Consider the following 25,050-nt stretch of genomic DNA (forward strand, 5'->3'; position numbering starts at 1 on the left):
ATGTCAACATCATTACAAGTGACGCAGAAGCTGCAGCAGCAGCATCAGCAGCAGCAGCAGCAGTATGAGAGCAGCAGTTACCTGAGCAGCAAGTCGTCTGTTCAACAGCAGTCGTTCTCCACATACAAGACCACCAGCCGTCGGTAAGAGGATGGGAGTGACGCAGGCGAAAGATCCAAAATACTTATGAGATGGTTGATATTTGAAAACTATAATAAAAAATAAAAAAATGGGGTTCGCTTAAAGCAACCTGCCGCTTCTATAACTTCGGAAGTGGTGAGCGCGTTCAAGCGAACCTCTTTCAAATATTCAACACTGTACTTTGGCATCTGGTGTGAAGTGTGTTCAGCGGCACCAGCTCAAAGTGTGTTTTTACGTAGAGCAGGTGCTGACTCTCTACTTGTCTCCACCTGCTCATACAGTTGATGTTCAACTTTTGATTCTTTCAGGGTTTTGTATTTTTATAAGAACACACATTGTTCTTCATGAGGCTGTTGCAGAACGGCCCATTTTAAAGACTTTTGGGCCGAGTTTCAACTCTCACTTCTTTATATGTATCAAACCTCTGTTAATTGTGTTTCTACAAAGCTTAAAGCAAGTCATTTCAATGCAATGGCCTAATAATTGAATATACAATTACACAATTATTATTGTTCCAGGAGTTTTAATTAAGTCAAATGTCAAAGTGGTCAAGTCAAGGCTGAAGGGTCTTAGTTTAGTCTGGTCCAAGTCTCACGTTGGTAACTACTAAATACTACGTAGCAATAGTATTGTGCTCATATTTAACAGAAAGAGAACATTATGTTTATTTACTTCAGTCTTAGACTAGTATGGAGCTAAATAGCATCTCCATCCATGAGCATATTAAAATACAGTAATCCAAATCCCAGTGAATGCACAAAGACATTAAGAACATAAAACACAGCTGAAACAACTAGTCAGTAAATTAAAAGTTGATCAACAACATTAAACCAGCAACTATGTTTTATGATGAATTGATCATAAGCATTGCTGATTTTTTGTTTCTTTGTTTTCTATGCTATTGAATTAAATATCTTTGGTTTTTGGACTGTTGATTGGACAAAATAAGCAACTTGAAGACGTCATCATAGTAAATGCACCATGCATTTTCACTGCTTTAGCATATTTTAGAGGCCAAACCGTTTGATCAGTCAATTGAAGAAGTAGTTGTCAGATTAATATAAATAATTGTTTTAGAGATACACATGTAGATTTATTTACACTTTCCAGCCTTAATTTTATAAAAACTGGTCTGCTGCAGGAATAAATGGGAAAAACCAAGAAAATAATAGTTATTAAAACTTTCTAACTCGGGGTGAATCTCATGTTTAGTCAGATTGTTTTGTGACATTCTGTGTTAGAATCAAATGGAGCTTGATCAAAGTAAAGTCTAGTTCAACTCTATTGAACACATTAAACTTATAGATTCACTTGTATGTGGTGTCAACACGTAATATTGTCAGAGTCTCTTCGTCCTTCAAGCTGCACAGCTCAGTGTACATGTTGGAACCATGAGAGCTTTCTAAACAGGGGTCAGGGAAGGAATGTCAGCTGTAGCGGATGGCTGCCAGATGTATTCATGGACAGTAAAGCTATTTCTGTAGGCGGGACATGAGACGTTGCCATTAGGCCAACTGTAAAGACACAGTATAGAAGTCATGAAACGGTCATACGCCTTGGTCTTAGTCCTAATCCTGGGCCAGTATCCACATTCACTAGTCAATTTGACGAGTCAGTGTTATTCCCTTTAAAGATTTGTAACTACACCTTGTTTCTGTTAGAAAGTTTCCAATTGTTTCTTGTATTATTTAAATCTTAAGACGAACACCTACTTCAGCTTCTCAGACTGCTTTTAGCAGCAGTAAAACTTTTTATACCTTTTGACTTTCTTATACACTCGACTACCTTTCAACACACCTGGTGAGTCAGCAGTATATGAATAACTTTTTGACAATGCTCTATGCGACTCTCTCCATCTGTCTGCCTCTGCTGTGCGTTCAGCTCCTTCCATCAACTTGATCCGGAAGAGAGTTAATCAAAGCCACTTTATGCCGCTCCTCCTCTAGGCCCAATGGATAGACTAGGGCAGACTTGGAAGAGATTATGAATGAAAGCAGAGCTTTAAAAAGTAACCTTTTCCGCCCCGCTGCATATCCACCAGCTCCGGCTCCACTTATAAACCCGGCTGACAATAGAGAGGCCCGAGAGGCTGATGGGTAAATGAGTCAGAGTGCAATATGGGTCAGCTTCCTTCGAGGATGGACAGAAATACATCTTCCATTTCTGAGTAACGTCTGAACCTGTCTTTATGTAATCAGCACAATTTAGCACTAAAGTTTTATAAATTAAGAGTACGTCAATGTTGAGTATTCTTTTCATTTTTAGATTTCGCAGCAGCTTTGCATTCTTTCTGTTAGGTGTATGTCTTTTTAATCGTTTTTGAGTGACTTAGTTATTTCCTAAAACAGCTGGGTATTGTAATTTGTAGCAAATGTTAATTAAACAAGAACAAAGAGTATATTTGTTGGGGACTGTTTTCAACTGCAGATGAATACACGTTAGTATTATAGCAGCAGAACTGTGTTGATAACATTGACTCAAAATAAACCACCGTGCCCTTGTTCATGGCAATGATGAAACGTGTCGCCCAGTGGACAACAATGGATGTCTATGTTGCAGAGGTATAAGTTATATCAGACTTTGGCTGTACAGACAATACTAATAGTAGGATTAATGCATTGATGGCAATCATAGGATTTAAAAACAACAAGAAAAACATAGAGTATTATTAGCCTTATCCATTAAGACACAATGTATGTAGAAAATAGTGCACCATTTGGAAATACTTTATGATGTAAGTTGTTGTTTGTAGTGCAAGTGACTGTTGTCTCTCACCTCTAAGCCAGAAGACCACTGTGAAGACACAGAAGGGGCAGGAGGTGTTTAAACTCAGCCCACTACCCAAGAGAGCCAAACGCACCTACCTGGCGATGGACATGGACAAGGAAGTTATCGGCTATGTCATTCCCGTATTTAGAGCCAAGTGAGTGCGGACGCTGCAAAACACAACTGATTTGATGTCCTTAAATGCAAAGTAATCGACACCACTGGTGCTGAACATTGATGATGTAGATTTTTATTGCAGTTATTGACACTAAATTATATATTTTCCGATCTTACTGTAAGTGTGAACTGCTCTGACATGTTGGTGGTTTGTTGTCTGCCAGTCATGAGGTTGTTCGCGGTCTGATGGAGGCCCAGGATGAGGAGGTCATGGAGGAGGGCATTAACTATGTGGCCATGAGGAACCTGTTTGTCAGGGAGGCCAGTGAGTCTGTGGACGTTAGAGTGGAGAAGAGAACCAGAACAATGCATATCAGGGAATCCGCCGGACGTCTGGAGTTAAACAGGACGGTAAATCCTCATTTCTTTGTGAATTTGCAACAACAAGGTTGTGTCCAGTTTCCAAAAATAATCAGGTCTCTTACATGAGCTTTATATGACAATGTGGTGCTTCACTCTCTCGCTGTAGATGGCGGAGTGGACAGAGTTCCGTAAGAAGATGAACCCAGACAGCCTGACACACCTTCCAGAGTTCATCATCAAGCCCCGCGGACAGACTGCCTGGGAGGGCAAGACTGTCAAGCTGCACTGCACTGTGGCTGGATGGCCTAAGCCCAGGATTGCCTGGTAAGATACGCTCCAAGTTCACTGGTCCCCGCCTTCTCTGAGTCACAAGAAAAAAGAGGCTGATGAGAGGCGATCAGTCATGTGTGTGTCATCGAGAAGTTTCCATCCAAAAGCCCTTGTCATCAGCCAAATCTATTTTCCACTGCCGCGACATGAACACACACACACACACACACACACACACAATCCTCTGCTTTACAACAGTAAAAATAAAACCGTCTGTCTTTCTTCTGTCTTTAAGGTACAAAAACAATGTGATCATTGATGCCAAGGCCCACCCCGAGAAGTACACAGTCGAGAGCAGTTACAACATGCACTCCCTGGAGATCAAGAAGTAGGTAATCGTTAAGCTCACGCGGCGCGGCGTCAGTTTGAATTAACGAGATGTGCCAAAACATTTACATTTCCCCAAACTGAATGTTTCATGTTGGAAATAATCTGAAGAGTGATAAATGCAAATGAGTTGCCGGTAATTCAGCATGTCTTCCTTGTTTTTATTTACAGCTGTGATTTCATCGACACTGCTCAGTATCACGCCTCTGCCCTCAATGTGAAAGGAGAAGCTTCTTCTGTCGCGACTATCGTTGTCAAAAGTAGGTAAACCTTTCGTCTTGTCCGTCTTCTCTGCAGCTGCTCCCGTCTCCTCCGGTTAGAGGCCAAAGTTTAAAGTAGATGTTTCGATTTTACACCACTGTAAACATGGTTTTATAGTTGTGTCTGGTCGCGATCTAGCTTTAGATTTTGACTTTTGTTTATTGTTTTATTTGACTGAAGTCTCTTGTTACTGATACAAGACTAATGGACGATATGTTTCTCTGCAGGGTTCCAGGAGGGCAAGGAAGCAGGCCCGCTCGATCCCAAACCACGTGAGTCCACGTGATTAGTTCACTAATCAACATTTTTATAGAAAACAATGGAAAAATGTCAAAAGGCATTGCTCATAGTTACAGACTACAGTCCCCTTCAGCTTCAGTGTTTTAACGTCTTTTTAGCAAACAAGCTCTAAAAATCCACTGCTCAACATCAAATGGCAGACGTACAAAGTTAGCGACTGGCAGCTGAACACAGTTTATTGTTTAAAGCTATAGAGCCAGATATGTTTTACTTAGGAGTTGGTGGAGACCAAAACAGAGGTAAAAGGAGAGTAAATGTTGGACTTGCATTCATCAGGTGGAAAAAAACACGGCTTCAATTGAATGATTATGTCATTTACCATGAGGAAATAATATGTTAATGTTGTGTTCCAAAACGTACATGAATGCAGGTTTAATGTTTTAATAGTAGTGCTTTTAACTTCTTTATTTGACCTCTGCAGATGGTTTCTGCACTGAGCATGGCGTCACCTTTGAAACAACCATCATTGATCAATTTGAAGTGGCCTTTGGCAGTGAAGGCGAGACATTGAGTGTGGGCTGCACCGTCATCATTTATCCCACTGTGAAAAAATACCAGCCTGAGGTCGTGTGGTCCAGAAACTGTAAGTAGAGAAAGAACAATGGAAATAGCATTTTAACCTGTTTTAATTAATCCACTCTATGTAGCCAGTCTCACGTCTTTTGTGTTTGACTACTCCCATCAGCCGTCCCACTGAAGCCCTCTAAGTGGGTGCACACCCACTGGTCCGGGCAACGAGCCACCCTCACACTTGTCCACCTCAACAAGGAAGACGAGGGCTTGTACACCCTGCGTGTCAACACCAAATCTGGCTTTGATACCTACTCTGCTTACGTGTATGTCAGAGGTAAGGTGTCTGATAGATATTTCAAATGAAGCTTTTTGAGCTTCTTTTGTTTTGCATTTCATTGAAGATTGAATTAATTAATCTATGACGCCACTTACCCAAAAGTCTGCGCTGATTTATGCAGTTTTAAAGCAACGTATTACAGCTCACCACACACACACACAGACCTGGAACCATTTAAGTCTGCTGTGTCTGACTCAACGCTCTCTATGAGGTGTTTGGTTTCCTCTGAGGAATGCTTCTATATCTGTCTGCATGTCAGAAAAGTCGCCACAGAGAGTGTGATCTGAAAAGATAATCAGGAGGTTTATGCACAATAGGGAATCTTCAGAATCCCCTTCAATGTTACCAAGGTTATATAACCTAGTCTCTCATAGTGCTGCCACACATGAAGCACTGTAAAGGCGTAAGTAGGTCAGAAAATGGAAACTGAGTATGTAATGGAGATCAGCCTGATTTAGAAACAGCACGACTCACAAGTGTGTGTGTGTGTGTGGGGGTGTGTGTGTGTGTGTGTGTGTGTGTGGGGGTGTGTGTGCCTTTTTGAATATGTGTGTCCTGCTATGCCAGATGCCGATGTGGAGTTGGAGGGGGTTCCCGTGGCCCCCCTGGATGTGCGCTGTCATGATGCCAACAAGGACTATGTGGTGGTGACCTGGAAGCAGCCAGCGGTGGAGGGCAGCAGCTCCATCCTGGGATACTACATCGACAGGTTTGACGGCTTCCTTTATTATAGAAATTGTTTGCCGGAGAAATGACTATTTAGATTCATCTTATTACTTTGGCCGTGATACCCTCCTACATGCAGATACTGGTTTGTTGGATAATTCTGCAGGCACATGGCACATTTCCAAATTCCTCCTATATTTTCGCCAAACTGCCATCTCCACGGATACTAAACTAAAACACCCACGTGCGTTCCGAGCGGTCTCTTGCAGCCATCAGTCAGTCAGTCACTGTGAAATACAGTGTTGCTTGTGGTGTTCAGAAATCTAACCTACATGTGTTTTCTATGCAGGTGCGAAGTGGGCACTCACCACTGGGCTCAGTGTAATGACGTCCCAGTGAAGTACGCCCGCTTCCCCGTCACAGGACTGCTGGAGGGGCATTCTTATGTCTTCAGGGTGCGGGCCTTGAACAAGGAAGGAGTCAGCCGTTCATCCCGTGTCTCCGAGGCCGTGGTTGCCATGGATCCGTCCGACAGAGCCCACCTCAGAGGTGAGAGACACACCGGAGTCCTGCCGACAAACAACAACAACTGCACTTTTTAGAAATACGTATTTTTATTCTTCCCCAACAGCCGGCCCATTAGCTCCTTGGACTGGGATGATCAAGTTCACCGAGGAGGATCCCACCGGTACGACACTTTTAAACTGTTCTCTCAATGACAGAAGAAAAGGAAATAGTGGCATAATGTTAGATAATGTAACTTCCAGATGTGTTGGCAGTTAAAAGTGACATGGGCTTTTATACTGACTAATAGAGCTGGGCATCGACCTCAATACCTTCTCCGTACTGTCTGAAATGTCTCAGTATTCTCACGTAAAAACTAAAGTATCAAAAGCTCTGATTTAGAGCTGATCTAGTTCACTGATTCTTTAAATAGATATTGACAAACCTAAATTAAATATTATTCAGGCCAAGTTCTTGTATGGCCACGTGTGAGAAAACAGAGAAAAGTTTGGCATATTTTGTAAAAAAACATTATAATATTCCTCAAAATAAGGTACTGAAAATAATATTGTTTTGGTCTCAGTATGACATTTCTTAGAGCGATAACCTGCCAAAGTGACTTGTACAGACTTTAAGTACAGTCACCTGTTTGAAGCGACTTCCTCTTGACTCCTCAGTGGGAATCGTCCCCGGAGAACCTTTTGATGTTGTGGTCACTGAGGCCACCAAGAGCTACGTGGTGCTCGCCTGGAAGCCTCCGGTCCAGAGGGGTCATGAAGGAGTCATGTATTACATTGAGAAGGTGAGTAGAAAAGGTAGACAGGGACGAGAAGTCACAAGCACACATTGTCTCATTTTAAGCCACAAGCCAAAACAGCTCGGTAGTCACTGCTTTAACCCTGATGCATCAGTAGGGGCTATTTCATTGTTTTCAATTATTTTGTCTGTGTTAATGGATGTGGCATTAATTTTGGCAAGGGTGTGAGTTTTATTTCTTATTTTTTTCAAGTTTTGGAACCTCAGCTCCTGTAATAAGTCCATAATAAACTCTGGAGCCAGTACACTTAGCTCCCCATTGAAAGCCCCCAAAGTGTTTGATGCAGTGCATCAAATTAAATGTAGTTGCTAATCATTGACATATCCCAGACTGTAAAAAAAAACAATCCCATTAACATTAGGAATGCAGAAAATAATTCAATTTTCAGTTGTTTTTTATTTTTTATAACAGCAGTCACATTACTGTATGTAAACAAACTGGAATTTAAAGATTTTGAGTCTGAAAAACTAATGGATATGTGGATGTTATGATCAGGACTGAAGTCGTTCAATTGATTTAACTCAGTAAAAGTGGAAAATAATATAAATATATAATTTTATGGGAGTTTTTTGACACAGACATTTTTGTCCCCTAAGGAAATCATAGCAAGGGTAAAGGCGTGCCGATGGCCTCTTCTAGGTTATTGTTTGATTATATTACTACTGATATGTGATGACTGTTTTATTGAAGCCTGAGCACCTTTTGACCTTTCCTTTGTTTACTGTACAGTGTTATTTACTGACATGTTACTGGCTATCTGTCTACCACAGTGTATCTCAGAGACAGACACCTGGCAGAGGGTGAACACTGGCATGCCAGTCAAGTCTCCCCGCTTTGCCCTGTTTGACCTGGCAGAGGGAAAATCCTACAGCTTCCGCGTGCGCTGCTGCAACTCCGCTGGTGTGAGCGAGCCCTCTGTATCCACAGGAGCGATCATGGTCGGAGATAAACTGGGTGAGCTGGCAAGACCTGCATCTATAGCTAAGGTGTTACATGTCATGATATCACCGACTTATTGTCAAGCCGTATTTCCTCTTTAGTTAGTTTAGAGACCGCTGGTCCTTCCTGCGCTATGTTATGTCTGATCCCAATCCACGACGTCCCCAATTTGCTCACTGTAATTAGACTTACTTGCTTTCTGTCTTCCATTTTTTCTTTCTTAACAGACCTGCCCTCAGTTCCGGGCAATCCAGTGGCCACCAGGAACACCGACACCTCAGTGGTGGTTTTCTGGGGGGCCTCTAAGGATGTTAAATACCTGGCCGGCTACTATATTGAATACAGCGTGGTGGGCACCGATGAGTGGATGCCTTGCAACAACAAACCTGTCAAGCAGACCAGGTATGTACAGTTAAAGAAAAGTCTGGCTTCATGAAGTCAGTGCTTAAAAAGATGAATTGAATTCAAAAGTACACTCCCACAATTTACTCATGGTTGCAGTAAACTAGAAGTGTATTTAAACATTTATTGTTGCTGCTCTAGTGGTTGAAATACATGATGGGTTGTACTGGTGTTCAAATGTGATAACTTCAATGAAATACTGGTTAAATAATAATGATAAATGTCTCTGGCTTATTTTTTCTTTGATTCTACGTCCATCACCCAAATATATAGCAGGCTAAGCTGCCTTTGACTATGAAAGGGGGCTAATGCTTCATACATTGAATAAATGTTTTTTTTTTTCCTATGCTTTAATGTAAAGCTTTCTATAACTAAAAGTGCAATCTTTTTATTGTCTTTTAGTTTTGCAGTTGTGTTAATATAGCAACTCCTCACTAGGGGCATGTTTGTCTTTTCATTTATTTGTTTTTGATTAGTTTGGAAGTTCAACCTCAGCTCCTATAATAAGTCTATAATAAGCTGTGTAGCAAAAGCACATATGTCCCCATATGTCCCTATTTAGACCCATTTAAACCAACATTTTTATCCCACAGTCGATACAGCGTAACATCCCACATGCTATTATATCAGGCCTTCAATCAAAAAATAACAATGCATCAAAATCAATGTTGTAGTTAATCATTGATTTATCCCGCTATTGGTATCTCGAAGATAATATAAACCAAACTGGCATTTAAAGGGTTGAAAATGAATTAATATTTGCTAGTGATGATCATGACGGTAGTTGGTAAGAAGATTCAGTAAAAGTTGAAAAGAATATAATTTTGTAATTTAATGGCAGTTTTTTGATACAGATATTTCTGTCCTCTAAGGATGTCAGAGCAGCTTTTTTTTTAAAGTGAGGCACAATGGGTTAGCTCCTATTAGTTGAAGTTAATCAGACTCGTTCCACTTTGGTCTGAACTGCTTTCAGGTTCGTGTGCCATGGCCTGACTACCGGGTCAAACTGCGTGTTCAGGGTCAAAGCAGTCAACGCTGCTGGATACAGCCAGAGCTCCTCCAATTCTGATGCCGTGGTCGTGCAGGCTGCCATCTGTGAGTGTCCTCTCAACTCCTCTCCATTATTCACTTTGCCTGTAGCAGCCAAGCTATACTCTCTCTCCGTCTGCTCCTTCCTCCCAGCTATTTTTAAACATTCATGTGTCCAGGGAATGATCGCTGAGAATGTACACTCATATTGGCTTCAACACATTCACACACACGACCTGGAGCCCTCTGCTGTGACCCTCTTAACTCATCTTTGTTCATGAAATAACCTTCATCATCGCTTCTTTTCCTTTTCCGAACCAAACATTTGTAACCGTTATTCTCAGTTACTTTACAGATATTATGTCAGATTCTCTTCAGATCGATTAGCTGCCAAAATATCTTCTATATTTCCTGTATATCTACAGTTTAATGAATGTTTATATGTGGCTGCTGGTTGATGTATTTGCATGAGCCTGCCTCACTTATCATCACTAACACTGGATTTTGCCAGTTTGCTGTTCCCCTTTCCTTCATTTTTTAGAGACAAAGTCAAATAAAAAAGTAGATCATGCTTTACAATGCTTTTGCTTTATGCAGGTATTGATTTCTGTTTAGATTTGTTTTTGCTTGAGTTCTGTTTTGCTTTTTGCCAAGGTGAAGGCTAAAGCATTGTGTTCTTAAAGAGCATGAGCCTAATGAGAGACTCGTCTGGCTTTCGGAGATTTTCGTAGCGTGAAAGTTATCCTGCTTCTGGCCTCGAGTGTAAGTACTTTATCTTGTGTGTCCAAAGCATGGAGCATGTTCAAACGTACACTAATGAGAACTAAGATCTATGCAATATTTGGGTAATGCCAGGCCATCTGTATGCGATCATGTACAGGATTACATTTTTCATGAAAGGGAAAACAAACAAATAGTGTCTGAATAGCTGAAAATGAACTTCTTTAACACACTTCATCATTTTTTTTCTCTTATAATAAATAAAAACCTTTTCCGCAGCCGTCCCTGGAAAGGCTACTGGTGTGACCCAGCTGGAGGCTGTAAAGGACTACATGATGCTGGCCTGGACCGAGCCTGCTAGCAAAGGAGGAGCAGATGTCAGGGGATACTTTGTGGACTACAGGACTGTGAAGGGAGGCGTTGTTGGACAATGGCATGAAATGAACCTCAAGGCATTAACTACTACCTCCTATAAAGTAAGTTTGCTCATTTCAGACACCCGTGGATCAAATTTCCAATTAAATTGTTTTGGCTTTTCTAAGAATGAAGGAAACGCAATGTCATCATTCACTGCAGGTATTGTAATCTTCTCTGATTTCTCAGTATCTGCATTTTTGTGTCTTTTAGGCTGAGAACCTGAAGGAGAACATCTTCTACCAGTTCCAGGTGCGCACTATGAACATGGCAGGTGTGAGTAAAGCCTCTGTGTCTACTTCGGCTCTGGAGTGCAAGGAGTATACCCTCACTGTGGCAGGTACGAGAGACAATATGCTCACCAAAACATTGGGTCAGTAGATATAAGAGAGGAAACAATTAGATGATTATTCGACTAGCAGATTGACAGACAATTAATTGGCAACTATTGATGATCAATTTATCTTTTAAGCTATTTTTAAGTAAAAACAAGATTAACAGAGACAGGGCCAAACAAATGTTAAAACAATAGTCAGTTACCTCACTTTGTATTGGCCACAATGCATTTCAGAGACAGTAATAGCCTATTCATGGGATCATCAGAATACATTTAAAAATGTATTATATACTTTAAAAAAACAATGTAACCTGCAATCCATTCCAATATATATATATTTGAATTATAAAAATACAGTAGAAATTACTGGCAAATACATTTGATATGTTTGTTTAAAAATACACATGGATTTGTATTCCTTTCTTTGAAGAGCTCACTGTCTTGAAAATCTTTGTCGAATATATTTTCTTTACAGCGTTTCGTTACAGCGTGTTTGAGAACATTATCTCTATTTATGCTCCAAGGTCCTCCTGTTGGTCTTCATATGCTGGAGGTCCGTGACACCTCCGCCGTGGTCCTGTGGGAGCCGCCTGCATTCGATGGCCGCACTCCTGTCAATGGCTACTATTTGGACGTCAAGGTGGCCTCTGCCGGAGAGGAAGGCTGGAAGGCTGCTCACGAAAAGACCAACAAGATGAAACACATGAAGGTGAGGATGATGAATAGATTGTTTTATTGGATCTGTACTGAAATGCAGTTATTTACCTTTTGATCAACATGTGTGTATCTCCATGTGATGTATGCATAATGAGGACGGCGTTCTTTTATCCATCCATCGCCTCGACTCCTGTCGGGCCGATTCAGGTGACGGGGCTGAAGTCGGGTACATCCTATGTCTTCCGTGTGCGTGCTCAAAATCTTGCTGGAGTTGGAAAGCCCTCAGCAGCCTTAGGTCCAATCCTGGCCCAGACTCGCCCTGGTGAGTGTGATTGTTATGTAACTCACACATTCAGTTGCATGGTGTTCCTACGCAGGTCTGGAAGAGTAGGGAAAATGTCTATTTCTCAATACTAATAGATGAATAAAGTTTTTGTAGAGCTCAGTGATGCACACACTGTAACCATTTGCTCTCCTTTCCTCAGGCACCAAAGAGATGTATGTGGACGTTGATGATGATGGTGTGATCTCTATGATCTTTGAGTGCTCTGAGATGAAGGAGGGCTCTGAGTTTGTTTGGTCCAAGAATTACCAGACTATGACAGACACCTCTCGCCTGACTATTATCACTGAAAAGGGCAGGTAAGTGTCCTTTAGGTTCAGATGCAACACACAGGGACCAAATTGACGCTCTCGCTCTTGTTCCAGGCTTGTGTGCAAAGGCAATGTTTTCCTCATACCTTGTCCCCCCCCCCTCCCCCACATGTCCTCATCTCCAGGTCCAGAGCTATCTTCAACAGTCCCTCCCTGGAGGATCTGGGCACCTTCTCCTGTATGGTCACCAACACTGACGGCTTCTCCTCCAGCTACACACTCACCGAGGAGGGTGAGTCAGCCCACACTGTTGGCATCCCGGCTCCTGTGCTCTTGAAACTTGATTTACTTGTTATTTGTTTGGGTGACGTTAGTACTAAAGTTGTGAGGAGGACTTGAAGGACTGTCTCTGTTATCTTGTTTCAACAGCTGCATCAAATTGACCTCTGTTACACTCTGGTGTATATGTGTGTTTGTCTGGAAAGTTGCCTCAAATTATTCAGTGAGTGTCTGTCAAAGTTGTTGTACTTGATAGTGAGTATTTTTGTAATAATGTGCTCTTATAAAATACTGTCAGGCTAGTAGTGGAGGAGTTGATCCTGAAGGGTTTTGACATTGACCCATTTTGTTGTTGTTGTTGTCACTTGACAGGTCTCAAGCGTCTTCTGGACATCAGCCATGACCACAAGTTCCCTGGTGAATATCCCACCACGTCACATAAACTGTTAACACCACGTTTTCTTTTATCACTTATCAAGACGTTAGATTTTATTTATCAAGTGCAGATACAGTTTTTAGATATAGTTGAGGAATTAGATTAACCATCAATGTGCTCCAGAAACACAGGTTTCCCTCAGAAATTGTATTTACCAAGCCTTTGTTACTTACATGATTCAAAAATGTGTTTTTTATCAGTTATTCCCTTCAAGAATGAAGTGGCCATGGAGCTGCTGGAGAAGGGTCGCGTGCGTTTCTGGACTCAGGTGGAGAAATGCACTTCGGCCTGCCAAGTGGAGTATGTCTTTAATGATGCCATCGTTACTCAGGGAAAGGTAGGAATCATGACTTGCTGTCATGTCGTCCTAGTTCTAGTTGGAAATCGTCTTCCACAAACTGATCCATCGGGGTTTCTCTGTGTGTTTCTGCTTCCAGAAATACACAATGAACTTCGACAAGTCCACCGGCATCATTGAAATGTTCATGGACTCTCTGGAGATCCGCGATGAGGGAACGTTCACCTTTAACCTGGTGGATGGCAAGGCAAAGGGTACAACCAGTCTGGTGCTCATTGGAGATGGTAAGTCCTCAAATGCAGTTTTTACTCCCATGTATATATTTACGGATCTTCCATTATATTAGTTTGAATTGTGGATATGGAATAGACACCCCAACCAACAGATTACCTTTGAAGCTGAAAGCCGTTCTCTACTGGGTGTGTTGCATTAGCTGCAGTTAAAGTATGTGTCCATTGAGGGGCAGCAGAAGACCACCCTTCCTCACTGTCATGTCTGTCAGCTGATTTTTCTGATGCACTTCTTGCTATACAGAGTTCAGGGAGCTTCAAAAGAAATCTGAATTTGAGAGGGCAGAATGGGTCAGGAAACAAGGTACGGGATCTTACTTTTCCTCTATACACAAGTTAAACACTAATTGCACAAGTATGTTTCTTAATCATTTCTCATTAACTATCCACAGGTCCTCACTTTGTCGAGTACCTTGGGTTCACTGTTACTCAAGAATGTAATGTGCTGTTGAAATGCAAGGTAAGAAAAGTGACTGTAAATAGTTGTGCTATTAAATGAGCATCGCAAATGGTTGCATTGTAGGCGACATTACTTAATCCCGTCTCTCTTCGTTCCCTCCACAGATAGGAAATGTCAGACCAGAGACTGAGATCACCTGGTCTAAGGACAGCATTGAGATTGCAGAGGATGATGAGGGCGCTAAGAAAATCGAGAGAAAGGACAGCGAACTGACCTTTAATATCGGAAAGGTCAGCCCATTAGACTGAGGCTGTACATTGTGATGAGTCGTGAGCTTTATGAGTATAGAGCTAAAAGCGTCGCTTCTGATGCAGCTGTGCTTCCATTGTAGACCTAGACTAGATGCTACGCTGCCAACCACCCCTCTCTGACACACAGAATCATAAATGATGAAACACTTTTTAAAATGTTCACGTTCCCGAGTCCTGCTGGAGTGCTGCTGGAGTCAGCACGTCAGCATGTCGTACGTGGGAGTTGGAGTAGACGTATTGGGTACAACTGACTCTATTTTGGAGCTTTTGCCTTTAATTCTTATTCTGATATTGTACATTTTGATATTATAGAATTATAGGTCATGCTTTTCAACATTTATGCCCATATAGTGTAAATACACTATATGGTTTATCTGTGTGATTCATTCAGAAACACTTTCTAACACTCTATTCAATTTAACTCCTCTGGCCAATTTACTCAAACATTTTAAAACTGGAAAGCTGTTTTTTTAATGGTATTCAGGGCCAATGCAGTTATATTGATGTTTCAAGGTACCTGTAGTGGGTTATTAAGCAGGAGAAACCGAAAACAAAAGAAGGAAAAAAGCCAACTGCAGAGGACATTCCCCCGCCGCCAAGACCCAAAGTCTGGACATAGTCCTTGCTGCCATAAGTTCTATAATTTGTCTGTGTGTCCTCCACGTCTCACCTTTTTCATGTTTCCCTTTTAACGCCTGCAGCATCCCGGGCAGGAGACAAGCTTGACTTCTCTGCCTAGTTGGTCTCTGTCTGACCGTTCTACCGTCTATTATATGTCCCAAGATCTATACTGTATTTCCCTCTGTTTGATTTAGAAGGTAATTCATGGCATGGCTCAAGGATACTAAAATTGCTTTTACTTCAAACTCTAGATCTCCAAGGCGGATGCAGGTACTTATGATGTCTTCCTGAGGGACGACAGAGGCAGAGATAAGAGCATCTTCAATCTGACGGACGCAGGTAAAGTCTCTTTCATGAATTTTGTGAGTTGAAAAAGCAGTGCAGTCAGTCTTGTACAAAAAAAAGGTGATTAATTTCTGTTCGCATCCTTTTTTTTAATCCCCAGGATACCAAGCTGTAATGAATGAGCTGTTCAGGGTTATTGGTGAGTCATTAAACGTCACGCTTCAAGCAGCAATAAAGCACCACTCACTAGAAAAACACCAGCAGAATGTGCACATGTATAGTATTCTTCCACTGCATGAACTATTAAAAGCTAGACTGAAACATTTAATGATTTGAAATATATACTTATTTAATTAATATTAAATGATATACCATGAATCCATATGGTTTCCATGGCATGGAGATAAACACCTTTCATTCTCTTCCCTCCAGCCAACTCCTCCTCTGATATCAAAGTCACCAGTACTGAACATGGCATCATCCTCTACTCCATGGTCACATATTACAATGAGGAGCAGCGTGTTGGTTGGCTCCACAAGTATGTAAACACAACCTCATTCACCAACATATTTGACATCCTTTTCTATCTCCTGTCTGGCATACACATGTGCACTTGTCATGAAATACACAGGCACAGACAAGTATGAACACAACCCGTACAAAGTGTGTAGCTTAATGCAAATGTTACTAAACTTGGATCATGAGTTAAAAATAAATAAAAAATACGCCTGTATTTACACTATGTGAAATAATTTCACTGCTGCTATAAAATAGTTGCTTTGCTTCATTTTGCTTTCTTTTTCTATCAGGGACAACACAAATTAACACGATGTAAATCAATGCTAATTTTCCCCTGCAGTTTTTGGGTAGGTTGATGTTATACATTAAAATGAAAGAAGACGTACAAAAATCCGACAGAACATCAAAGCACATATACCGTAAAGAAAACCTAAAATCAATTAAAAAACAGACAACTTTACAATAGACTAAACATCCTAAAGGACTAAAAAGATGTATTGTCAATAAGGAAGTGTGAAGCACAAATTATATCACAAAATATTTCAAATATCATGTTTGAATAGTTGTTTCTTCAAATCCAAGTCTCTCAAATTAGTTGCCAGTGTTTTCCAGCCATGTGATGCTCGGACAGAAACGGCTTTTTGTCAAAGAGCTTCAAATGTGTCAAATCTCAAAGGGCTTTAGGGTGGATTTACATGTCTGCAACCAATTAGTAAAGAAATTGAGGGAGAATCATTACATTCATAATCATTTTTTTCCCCACTTCCACAGCTAATTATTTTCTGGTGACTAATATCGCACTGTAAGAAATTGTTTAATTTGGACTATTTTGACTATAATTGTCAGTCTCTGTGCATAATCTTCTCACAAACTATATGAAAACAATCCACAGATGCGGACAAAATCTCACCAACTGCCACTGATGCAGGTCACGTGTGTCAGATCGCTCACTTTGGTATAATACAAGGATGACTGTGCAGACTCTCCTGTCTGAATCTTGCATTTCAGTGCACAGACCAGCTTTAATTGATCTCTGTGTAACCCATTTCTCCGTTAGAGATTCTAAGATTGCCGCCTCAGAGAGAGTTAAGTCTGGATTCACAGGAGAGCAGCTTTGGCTTAAGATCAATGAGCCCACTGAGAAGGACAAAGGCAAATACACCATAGACGTCTTCGATGGCAAGGACGGTGTGAAGAGAGTCTTCGATCTGGCTGGCAAGGGTGAGCGGAACTTTTAAAGTCAAACAAGGAAGATGCTGGATGTTGTGCTGGAAAGTCCCATTTACTTTGGCTATTTTGTATCTTACTATTAATAATGATATGTTGATCTTCTTCTGGTGCAGCATGGGAAGAGGCATTTGAAGAATTCCAAAGGCTCAAGTAAGTAAATAAACTCATCTGACTCAATTCTTCTGTTGTGTAATTCTGTCAGAAGAGGATGTTTACACAAAGAAATACTTACTGTCATCACAAACTTAAAATAGACTCTATGTACTTTGTGAGTTCTTTCAGAGGCACTCAAAATATCTTTTCCTGGAATTGTATGGCTTTTAGAATACAAAATGTTTGCAATCTTTCTGCCCTGTGATATTATTTTAAGATGCTTCTGACAATGTCCGTCTCCTTCCTTCCTTCCTTCCTTCCCTTCGCAGGGCGGCAGCAATCGCCGAGAGAAGTAAGTGGTTGTTAATTCTGGGTTCCTCCCATGAGACGTGATGTAACATTTCTTTGGCCGTAAAAGCTATTTCAGTTTTACTATCATTTTAAACTTGGGTTCAGTGGTATTAAAGATGCATGAGTGTGTTGCTCAACTTATTGTCAAGATCTCATTCAAGGGAAATGGTTTTCCAGGAGATTTAAGTCTCTATATTTCTTGAAGAAAGGACATTTCCAGCCAAAACTTATTTAAAATATCAATAATGCATGGAGTAGAGTTCAAATATTGTAATAGGTTTTTATGAAGGCTGGTTCACTTACCAGTTCCGTCAGTTGTGGTTAATATTATGTTGTCAACAGGCAACTGCTCCACAGGCTGACTGACTGACTGATGGTTGACATTTGCTTCTTGGCTCACTCTTTGTGTTTCTTGTTTAGATCGCGCTCGTGTTGTTGGAGGCTTGCCAGATGTGGTTGCGATCCAAGAGGGCAAGGTAAATACATTCGATATTCAGCGTGTTAATACACTCTCTGTCTCACCTTCCTCTTTCTTTTTCCTTATCTCATTGATTAGAGCGTCTCTTTCCTCTGCACTCTGTGGAATCCAGAGTCGTATGACACACATTAAACCTCTGCACTCCTCTCATTCCCTTCAGTCCCTGAACCTGACTGGCAATGTCTGGGGCGAGCCCACACCTGAGGTGAGCTGGAGGAAGAACGACAAGGAGCTGGTGTCTGACGAGCACCACAAACTCAAGTTCGAGGCAGGCAAGTTTGCCAGCATCATAATCACCGCCGTCACCACGGCTGACTCTGGCAAATACGCCCTCATGGTCAAGAACAAGTACGGCACAGAGGCTGGAGAGTTCACCGTCAGCGTCTACAACCCAGACGATGAGGAGAGCAAGGAGGGGAAGAATGTAATGAAATAAAGCAGAAAAGATGAAGGACTGGGCTATCTCCAAAGCATTTTTACCCCGGCACATGCCGGTGCACTGAGCAGTTTAAATAAATGATTAATAAAGCTGCTTCCTCGTGCCTCTTTCATGTGCTGGGCTAAAGAGCTTTGGGCATTGCTTGTCGCGGAGGAAAACAATGAATGTGATACAGAGAAGGAAATAGTGTGCTTAGTAGTTGCTTGACTTGTCTTCTGTCACTTCTGACCAGTAAATGTAATGTTGAATCATTCATCTTTGTTTTAGCAATGAAGGCCAGCAAAACAAAACACAGTTTTATTAAAACTATTACAGTATTACATCTGGAAAACCTTTGACCTCTGAAACCGAGTCAAGTTATGCAATGTAAAAAAAATAAAGGGGAAAAAAAAAAACTGATGTCATGAACTTCCTACCAGCTACTTGCTTTGTATTGTGAGAGATTGGACGAAAGGTGTCAGTGGATATGTCACATGCTTCACGTGTAGAGCTCTTGGTGTCTATTTAAACTGGTATTATGTTTAAATAGCACTGTGTGCATGTGTGTTATTCGTCGTCGATGTACTGTTTGCAAGTGTCTATGAATAGAACAGTTTGTAGGAGAGGAGCAGCAGGTAAACCCTGATGTTGAGTTGAATAGATCCCGGTTTAAACGGGTTCATTTAGGATTTCAGACACAGCCTACATGTTGGACAGGCATGACTTGCATGCCTTTGGAGGTCTTTCAACAGAACTTGTGAGTGTCAGACGCTGTCATAGAAATGTGTTCAAAGAGGCGGGGGGAATGTTGTATTTCCAGTCCAATATAATGAAAACCTAAAGATAAACTGCTCTGCAGCATTGTTGGGCTGTGTGTCTAATTGACAAGTTAAACATACAACTGTTTTCCCTTCAGGTCACTCCTTGTAATAAAGGCACCCATGCTTTGGAGAGGTTTCCCTTTGTCTTTATATCATTTCCCATATTAAAAGTTAATTTATTGAGGAAAAATGCCTTCATTAGAGTTAAATACTTTAATTTGCAGCAAGCTCAAGAGTTTGGGTTGTTAATGATGGCCTATTAGAAAACAGCTGCTGGAAGGGTGGCATCTCATTTTTGCCGGCATTCATTGCTGGTGCCATTCATCACGAGTTCCCAAAGTGGGGTGCTGGGCCCACAATAGGTCGTTAAAGGGGAAGCCAAAGGTCCCAAGCATCAGACATGTCACTGAGGTTACCTCTCACCCGTATGCAATCCTTTTGTGTAATATCTGTCAATAAATGTCCTCCAAACTGGATTGCCCAGGGCAAAGTACTACTAAATAAAACGACGGAGCTCTACGTTTAACTACATTGTTTACGAAGCGAATTTAACCCTGGTTAAAAGAGCCACACCAGCCGTGTGAGTGCGCCGCCACTCTGCGGCTCTCTGTCCCATCAACTTCAGCTGGTTTGAAACCAGTCAGCCACGGTGGTCCCGGGGCACGACGCGGACACGTCAGGAGTCTCTTCTGGAGGAGTTTCACGGTCACAAATATGGGGACTCGCTGAAGACACAAACGTGCTTCGTCGGCAGGATCCCGCTGGAGTAACCCGAGAGGTAAATATTCAGCGATGTGATGATTTCAACCCGTTTGATAGGTGCTTATTTCTGATACGAACGTTAACCGTCAGCTAACGTTAGCTAGCCTGGGAACTGGCTAACATACTTTAGCTACGGTGGATTCATTTAACCCGGGAGACATAGCTACGGGTAATTCATTCATCACGTAACGTTAACACATTTATGTGGCCGCTTTTCATTAAAAACCCTTGACCTGTCGTTAGCCGCGGCTAACCGTTCTAACCGTTTGCTATTAACGGTAACCCCACGATAACATTGACGCTAAAGCTAGCTGCTAGCTGAGCCTCGTCTCCATTCATTTTTCCTGTCGACATTTTCTGCCCAACTGTTTTATGATTTAGATATCCACGAATGTCAAGCATTGCACGTTAACATCATTTCAAATTCCGTTTTGGTTTCTGTTTCAACATATATTTCCGTGTTTTCCATTCATCTGACGTTACAACGCGTGTGTTAACGTTGCGGGTGACATTTACAATCGAGCAATATATCGGCAGATTTAATCTCCGAAATTAGCATTTGTTTTAGCCGCAAAAACTGCGAAATGCAGCTAGCTTGTGCGTTGTGTTAATTCACGTTTTGTAGTTGGTTAACTGCTGACGTTTCTAAGTGTTGTCTTGAAAGCAGTGCTGCCACCTCACCAAATACACCACCTGCCTGTGGGTGGTTGCGTTTAAAAAACAATTTACAAAAACCTCTATTTATCAAATAGGTCTGTTAATATTTATTCCCCAGGCATTTTATTTAGGTGTGTAATGTGAGATAGTCCGACACTGATACGGTCCCTTAGTTATGGACGTTCAAATTAGTCACTACCAAAACCCAAATACTTTGAATCAGTTTGATAACTATAATGACAGCAGTACATTTGATCTCGTTTGCACTCTTTTATATTATGTTTACTGGCTAAAACTAAGGCAGTCCAACAAAGGTGTATGTTTCCTGACTGTTCAGTTCTTGTTTAAGCTGTTTACACTGAGAGGTGTTTAATTCATGGTCCTTTTGTAGGCTGTAGTTTGACGAGATGTTGCTGTGTTATGTAGACTACATATTTAAAACACTTACCAGTAAAATACATTACAGTGCATCAGCACCACCAGCTACAGCTTACAAAATTACCAGCAAAGATTGAACAAATTGCAGTTTACCAAACATGAAAAGCATTTGTCTCCTTTTTCTACATTTACTGCAGCTGAAGAAGATTTGAGGAAATAATTGATTTGTTGTACCTTCACCTAAAAGAAAAAACAAGCACTGTAAAGTGCTTTTTGACTTCTTTCTAACTATTACTCTGTAACCTCCATCCAAAAAGCTTTGTTTTTCTGGCACTGCATAATATGTAAACACAAAAGCCTGTCTGTCTGGGGTTGTCGTTATGTTTTATGTTACACACATAACAATAAGGCTCATCTTGATGCAGTTTGGTGTAACTTGAGAGTGTAACATGAACCTTGTGTTGTGTGGTTGGCCCGCTCAGTTGCAGGACTGATTCTTTTGTCACACCGTCGAAGCAAATGTGCACTTGACCAAAATGTTGTTGTGAAAGTAACTCGGACCATAATACTCAGATGCCTGGTCTTGTAATTCTAAATGTACATGCACGGTATGTATTTAATGAAGTACACGTATGGGTTATTTGGTGAGGGTTCTCTCTAAAAGGAAAGCATTAGTCTTTTTGCTCATGGCTCTTCTCAAATATTCAAACACAGAACCGATCCTAGCACAGGGGGAGGATGAACCAGCAGCCTTTCACCCAGTAGGCCTGTGTGTTTGGTTTGATGGTGTTTACAAAAGGCTTAGCAGATGGGACAGTGGGGATGAGGCCTTTTTTGGAAGAGCCTCATGCATTATGTTCATCTAAGCATTCGTTTAGAAGATAAACCAGGCAGGCAGACGCTGGAAGACGGACCAGCGACAACCTCCTGTTGACAAAAACACGTTTGAATTCATCATGGCGTGGACTACAGTCTCATGAGCATACCCATTCCATATGTCATGAATATCAATACGATTTAAAATAGCACTTGGGCTAATTTAAGCAAGCTATATTTGATATAGACTATTCCCAACAGATTATCCCTTTGGTATTTACAGAACTTTCACCTGTTCATTTTTGCGATCACGTGTTTGGTGTGTCAAAAAGTTCAAGGGTAATGAGCGACAGAACGGCAACATGTTGAAGTCCAATGTGTCCCATTGGTTGGTCGACTCCTGCAGCCAATCTATCATTTGATTAGTCACGCATAATAACAAGCACACGCAGCAACGATCACATCGTACATGTGACTGACTGTGCAAGAACGTCACGCTGCAGAGGACTGCATGTTTCCCCCCCTGAGCTTGTACCCTTATCAGGGAAAAACATTGAGTAGCAGTTCACAGGAATCCGCTATCCCTTATCAGCGTTACACCGCCGTCTTAAAGAGGCCGTCCCGTTGGCTGAGCCCTTTGTGTCCTGTCAGCTGACTGGATCGAGCAGATCCTGCAAAGAATAGCCCAGATGAAGGATGGCAAAGTTTACGACAGCGTTGCGCAATCGCCTCAGATAGCGGTGTACTGGTATTTACCCCTCGTGAGGGTTTGTTCCAACGTGATTAGGTGGGCCACATTTGAGATTGGATTCAGGATGGCAGAAATGCACCATCATCATAATCCGTGGGAGGAAAACATCGGCCCTAGTGGAGTATCCTGAGGCGGGTCAAGTAAGAGCTGGTGCTCTACTAATGGTGATGAAGAGACAGAGATCCTGGGGGGACGGGGAGCTCCTGGGAGGCAACACAGACGACAACACAGACGCCAGTGAACAGGAGGAGTCCTCTCTCGAGTTGTCTTGGTCCCTGGTGAGTCAGCGCTGCTAGAGGGTGTTCTATGCTGTTAGACATCCTGTTCTGTATTGTTTGGTTTGGCAGGTTACTTGGATTTATTGGCTTATTATTGTGACCAAGCATCGTGGCTTGATACCTGACGGGTATTGTTTTAGGGCTACATTCATGACTGCTTTTTTGCTGGACTATAAAAGAAGAGGGTGGGGACACCGGTGAAGTGTTTGTATTTAAGGTTGTCTCAAATATTTTTGCAGGGTCATGAAGCCTGCATCGTCTGTCTAATCAGCCAGTCATTTCTTATCCAAATACCAATGCTGTCCGGTGTAATTTGTAGTTCTGGGTCTGACAGAGTAGCTGCTTGTTTTGTGTGCTTCTACTTATGAGTTGACACTGAAAGAAGGAAAAGTTAATGGTAGCAGCAGGTACAGCATGTTTGTCTTAGGGACTGTGTTCAAGATAACTGAATTCAGTGGTGCCTTTCCAGGCAGCTCCTGTGTATTTTTGCTTTTAATTAAGAATATTCCCTCTTATATAATTACCTTTTTTATAGGTATTTGGAGCCTTGTTGTTATGACAAACTTCGAGAGGACAGGAGCTACGCACTTGGTGCACCTACAATGTGACTTTCTGTGGTGTCAAAATTGAAGTGAAAGTGAAAGTTTATCACGAGACTGTTTTGGGTTTTCAGAAATACAGAAAATCCCGATAAGGAAAAAAAAAAACATGCAAATAATTGACGATTAGCCTGCCACATGTGAACCTTTTTTAGCCCTAACAGTGGCACAGTGAAATTATTCAGCAGCTGAGGTGTGTTGCTTTTTTATGCTCCAGACTATGTTTGAGTTCCCTGGTCGCTCTGAGACTAAAGGCTTCATCTGTGTGTTACAGTTTTCATCTACTTGGTCGATGCCTTTTGAGTAACTTTGTGTGTACCAGCTTTGATCACCATAACACAAGTACACCAAAGGGGGAACACGGTAGACATAAACCTTTGACTACTACATATAACTGAAGATGGTAGTAATCACACTGCCTTTGTTTCATATTTCTATACAAACAAGGACATCGGTTGTAATCATGGAGTTGTTTGTTTAGGTTTATTGTTTATTTTAAGTGTCTTTTGACGGATTAAAACCTTTTCCACATATTTAAAATGCTCAACTGAACGGCTTGTTGAGATTTCAGTTTTCGGTGTCATTCAGAATAACACATTGAAGTCATTTGAAGGAACTATGTGTCTGGTTGTATGAAGTCCAGCTTTAAAATAACATTGGTATTTACTTTAGAACTTTGTTCCGCCATACAAGCAGTCGTAGTAAAATAAACTTTAAAAAGATTTTTCCAAAGGTTTGTTTACTTTCTTATTATTGTGACTGGTTACTTTCCTTCAGATTGTAGTTGCACGTTATCTTCCAGAAGAGTGTCATTGTAGTGAATGTCAACAAAGGCATGCGTGTTTTTCCATCCACCTTGTCTACATTGGGGAGGAGTTCTTTGAGATGATTGAGAGCTTCCTGTTGCTGACAGGCCTCATATCAAATCATCCGAACCCTTTGAACTGTCTGCTTACAGTGGTTGCTGTTTGATTTGATGCCTGTGTGTGGTTAGACACGTGTGAATTATTCTGAGTAACCCGCATGTTAATATTTTATTGCTGTCTATTCATTAGCTCACTCTGGTAAAACACATCATGCCAGTTTCCCATATTCCACGATGCCACCCTTGCACAAATGCCTCTATTCTCTACACCCCCCAGGGCTCGACTCTGAACAAAAGGTCAGTGTGACATGGGGACATTTCATGTTGCATAAACCCAATGAAGTCAACAAGGGGGACATGTTTACCAGCTAATCTAGACCCTGACCTGAACAAACCAGAAGTCCTGTTTGCTAGGTTAATGGTCATATGCACTCTGTAGCACGCAGTGCCCAGAAGTGATTGCAAATAATCTGGTTCAGTAATGAGGCCACGGGAAGGCCTGGAAAGTTTGTGTGATTAGCTGAGGCCTGTGTGGAATGTTCTCTTTGATTTAGTAGCTTTAACTTGTTAAATAGTTTAC

The 25,050-nt window shown here is 41.5% G+C and overlaps 2 protein-coding genes and 1 long non-coding RNA gene across 9 annotated transcripts in view; 2 read left to right on the plus strand and 1 right to left on the minus strand.

Annotated features, from left to right (window-relative positions):
• myom1a (myomesin 1a (skelemin)) lies at window positions 1-19,492 on the plus strand. The gene is made up of 37 exons (XM_076097644.1): window positions 1-143; window positions 2,924-3,064; window positions 3,249-3,435; window positions 3,554-3,711; window positions 3,953-4,045; window positions 4,216-4,304; window positions 4,533-4,577; window positions 5,027-5,188; window positions 5,291-5,452; window positions 6,023-6,164; window positions 6,471-6,670; window positions 6,753-6,809; window positions 7,303-7,427; window positions 8,213-8,396; window positions 8,609-8,783; window positions 9,757-9,878; window positions 10,812-11,008; window positions 11,160-11,286; window positions 11,808-11,992; window positions 12,148-12,262; window positions 12,426-12,582; window positions 12,720-12,826; window positions 13,186-13,230; window positions 13,450-13,586; window positions 13,687-13,831; window positions 14,082-14,141; window positions 14,230-14,297; window positions 14,402-14,527; window positions 15,072-15,155; window positions 15,421-15,508; window positions 15,615-15,653; window positions 15,887-15,992; window positions 17,031-17,194; window positions 17,317-17,353; window positions 17,626-17,648; window positions 18,068-18,123; window positions 18,286-19,492. Exons 1-37 carry the CDS (start codon window positions 1-3, stop codon window positions 18,559-18,561), a joined length of 4,527 nt encoding a protein of 1,508 aa, XP_075953759.1. The 3' UTR covers window positions 18,562-19,492.
• LOC142956208 (uncharacterized) lies at window positions 9,626-23,940 on the minus strand. 2 transcript variants are annotated; one of them, XR_012956002.1, is made up of 3 exons: window positions 13,938-23,940; window positions 12,049-13,779; window positions 9,626-11,954 (listed from the first exon to the last, which is right to left on the minus strand). It is a non-coding gene; the product is annotated as an uncharacterized LOC142956208 (long non-coding RNA). The 2 variants fall into 2 exon arrangements; XR_012956001.1 differs by having other exon boundaries at window positions 12,049-12,319; window positions 13,423-23,940.
• lpin2 (lipin 2) overlaps window positions 19,988-25,050 on the plus strand; it is a 23,130-nt gene continuing 18,067 nt past the window's right edge. For 2 of the 6 annotated variants that reach the window (XM_076097646.1, XM_076097645.1), the window contains exon 1: window positions 22,624-23,006. Coding sequence is in view for 1 of the 6 variants with exons in the window: in XM_076097645.1 (XP_075953760.1) it covers window positions 22,890-23,006 (117 nt within the window). In the remaining 5 variants the exon portion in view is untranslated. The other 4 variants (XM_076097647.1, XM_076097648.1, XM_076097649.1 and 1 more) reach the window with 3 other exon arrangements.

The sequence above is a fragment of the Anarhichas minor genome, unplaced genomic scaffold (assembly GCF_050575085.1).
Source record: "Anarhichas minor isolate MPS153535 unplaced genomic scaffold, ASM5057508v1 ptg000024l, whole genome shotgun sequence".
NCBI lineage: Eukaryota > Metazoa > Chordata > Actinopteri > Perciformes > Anarhichadidae > Anarhichas > Anarhichas minor.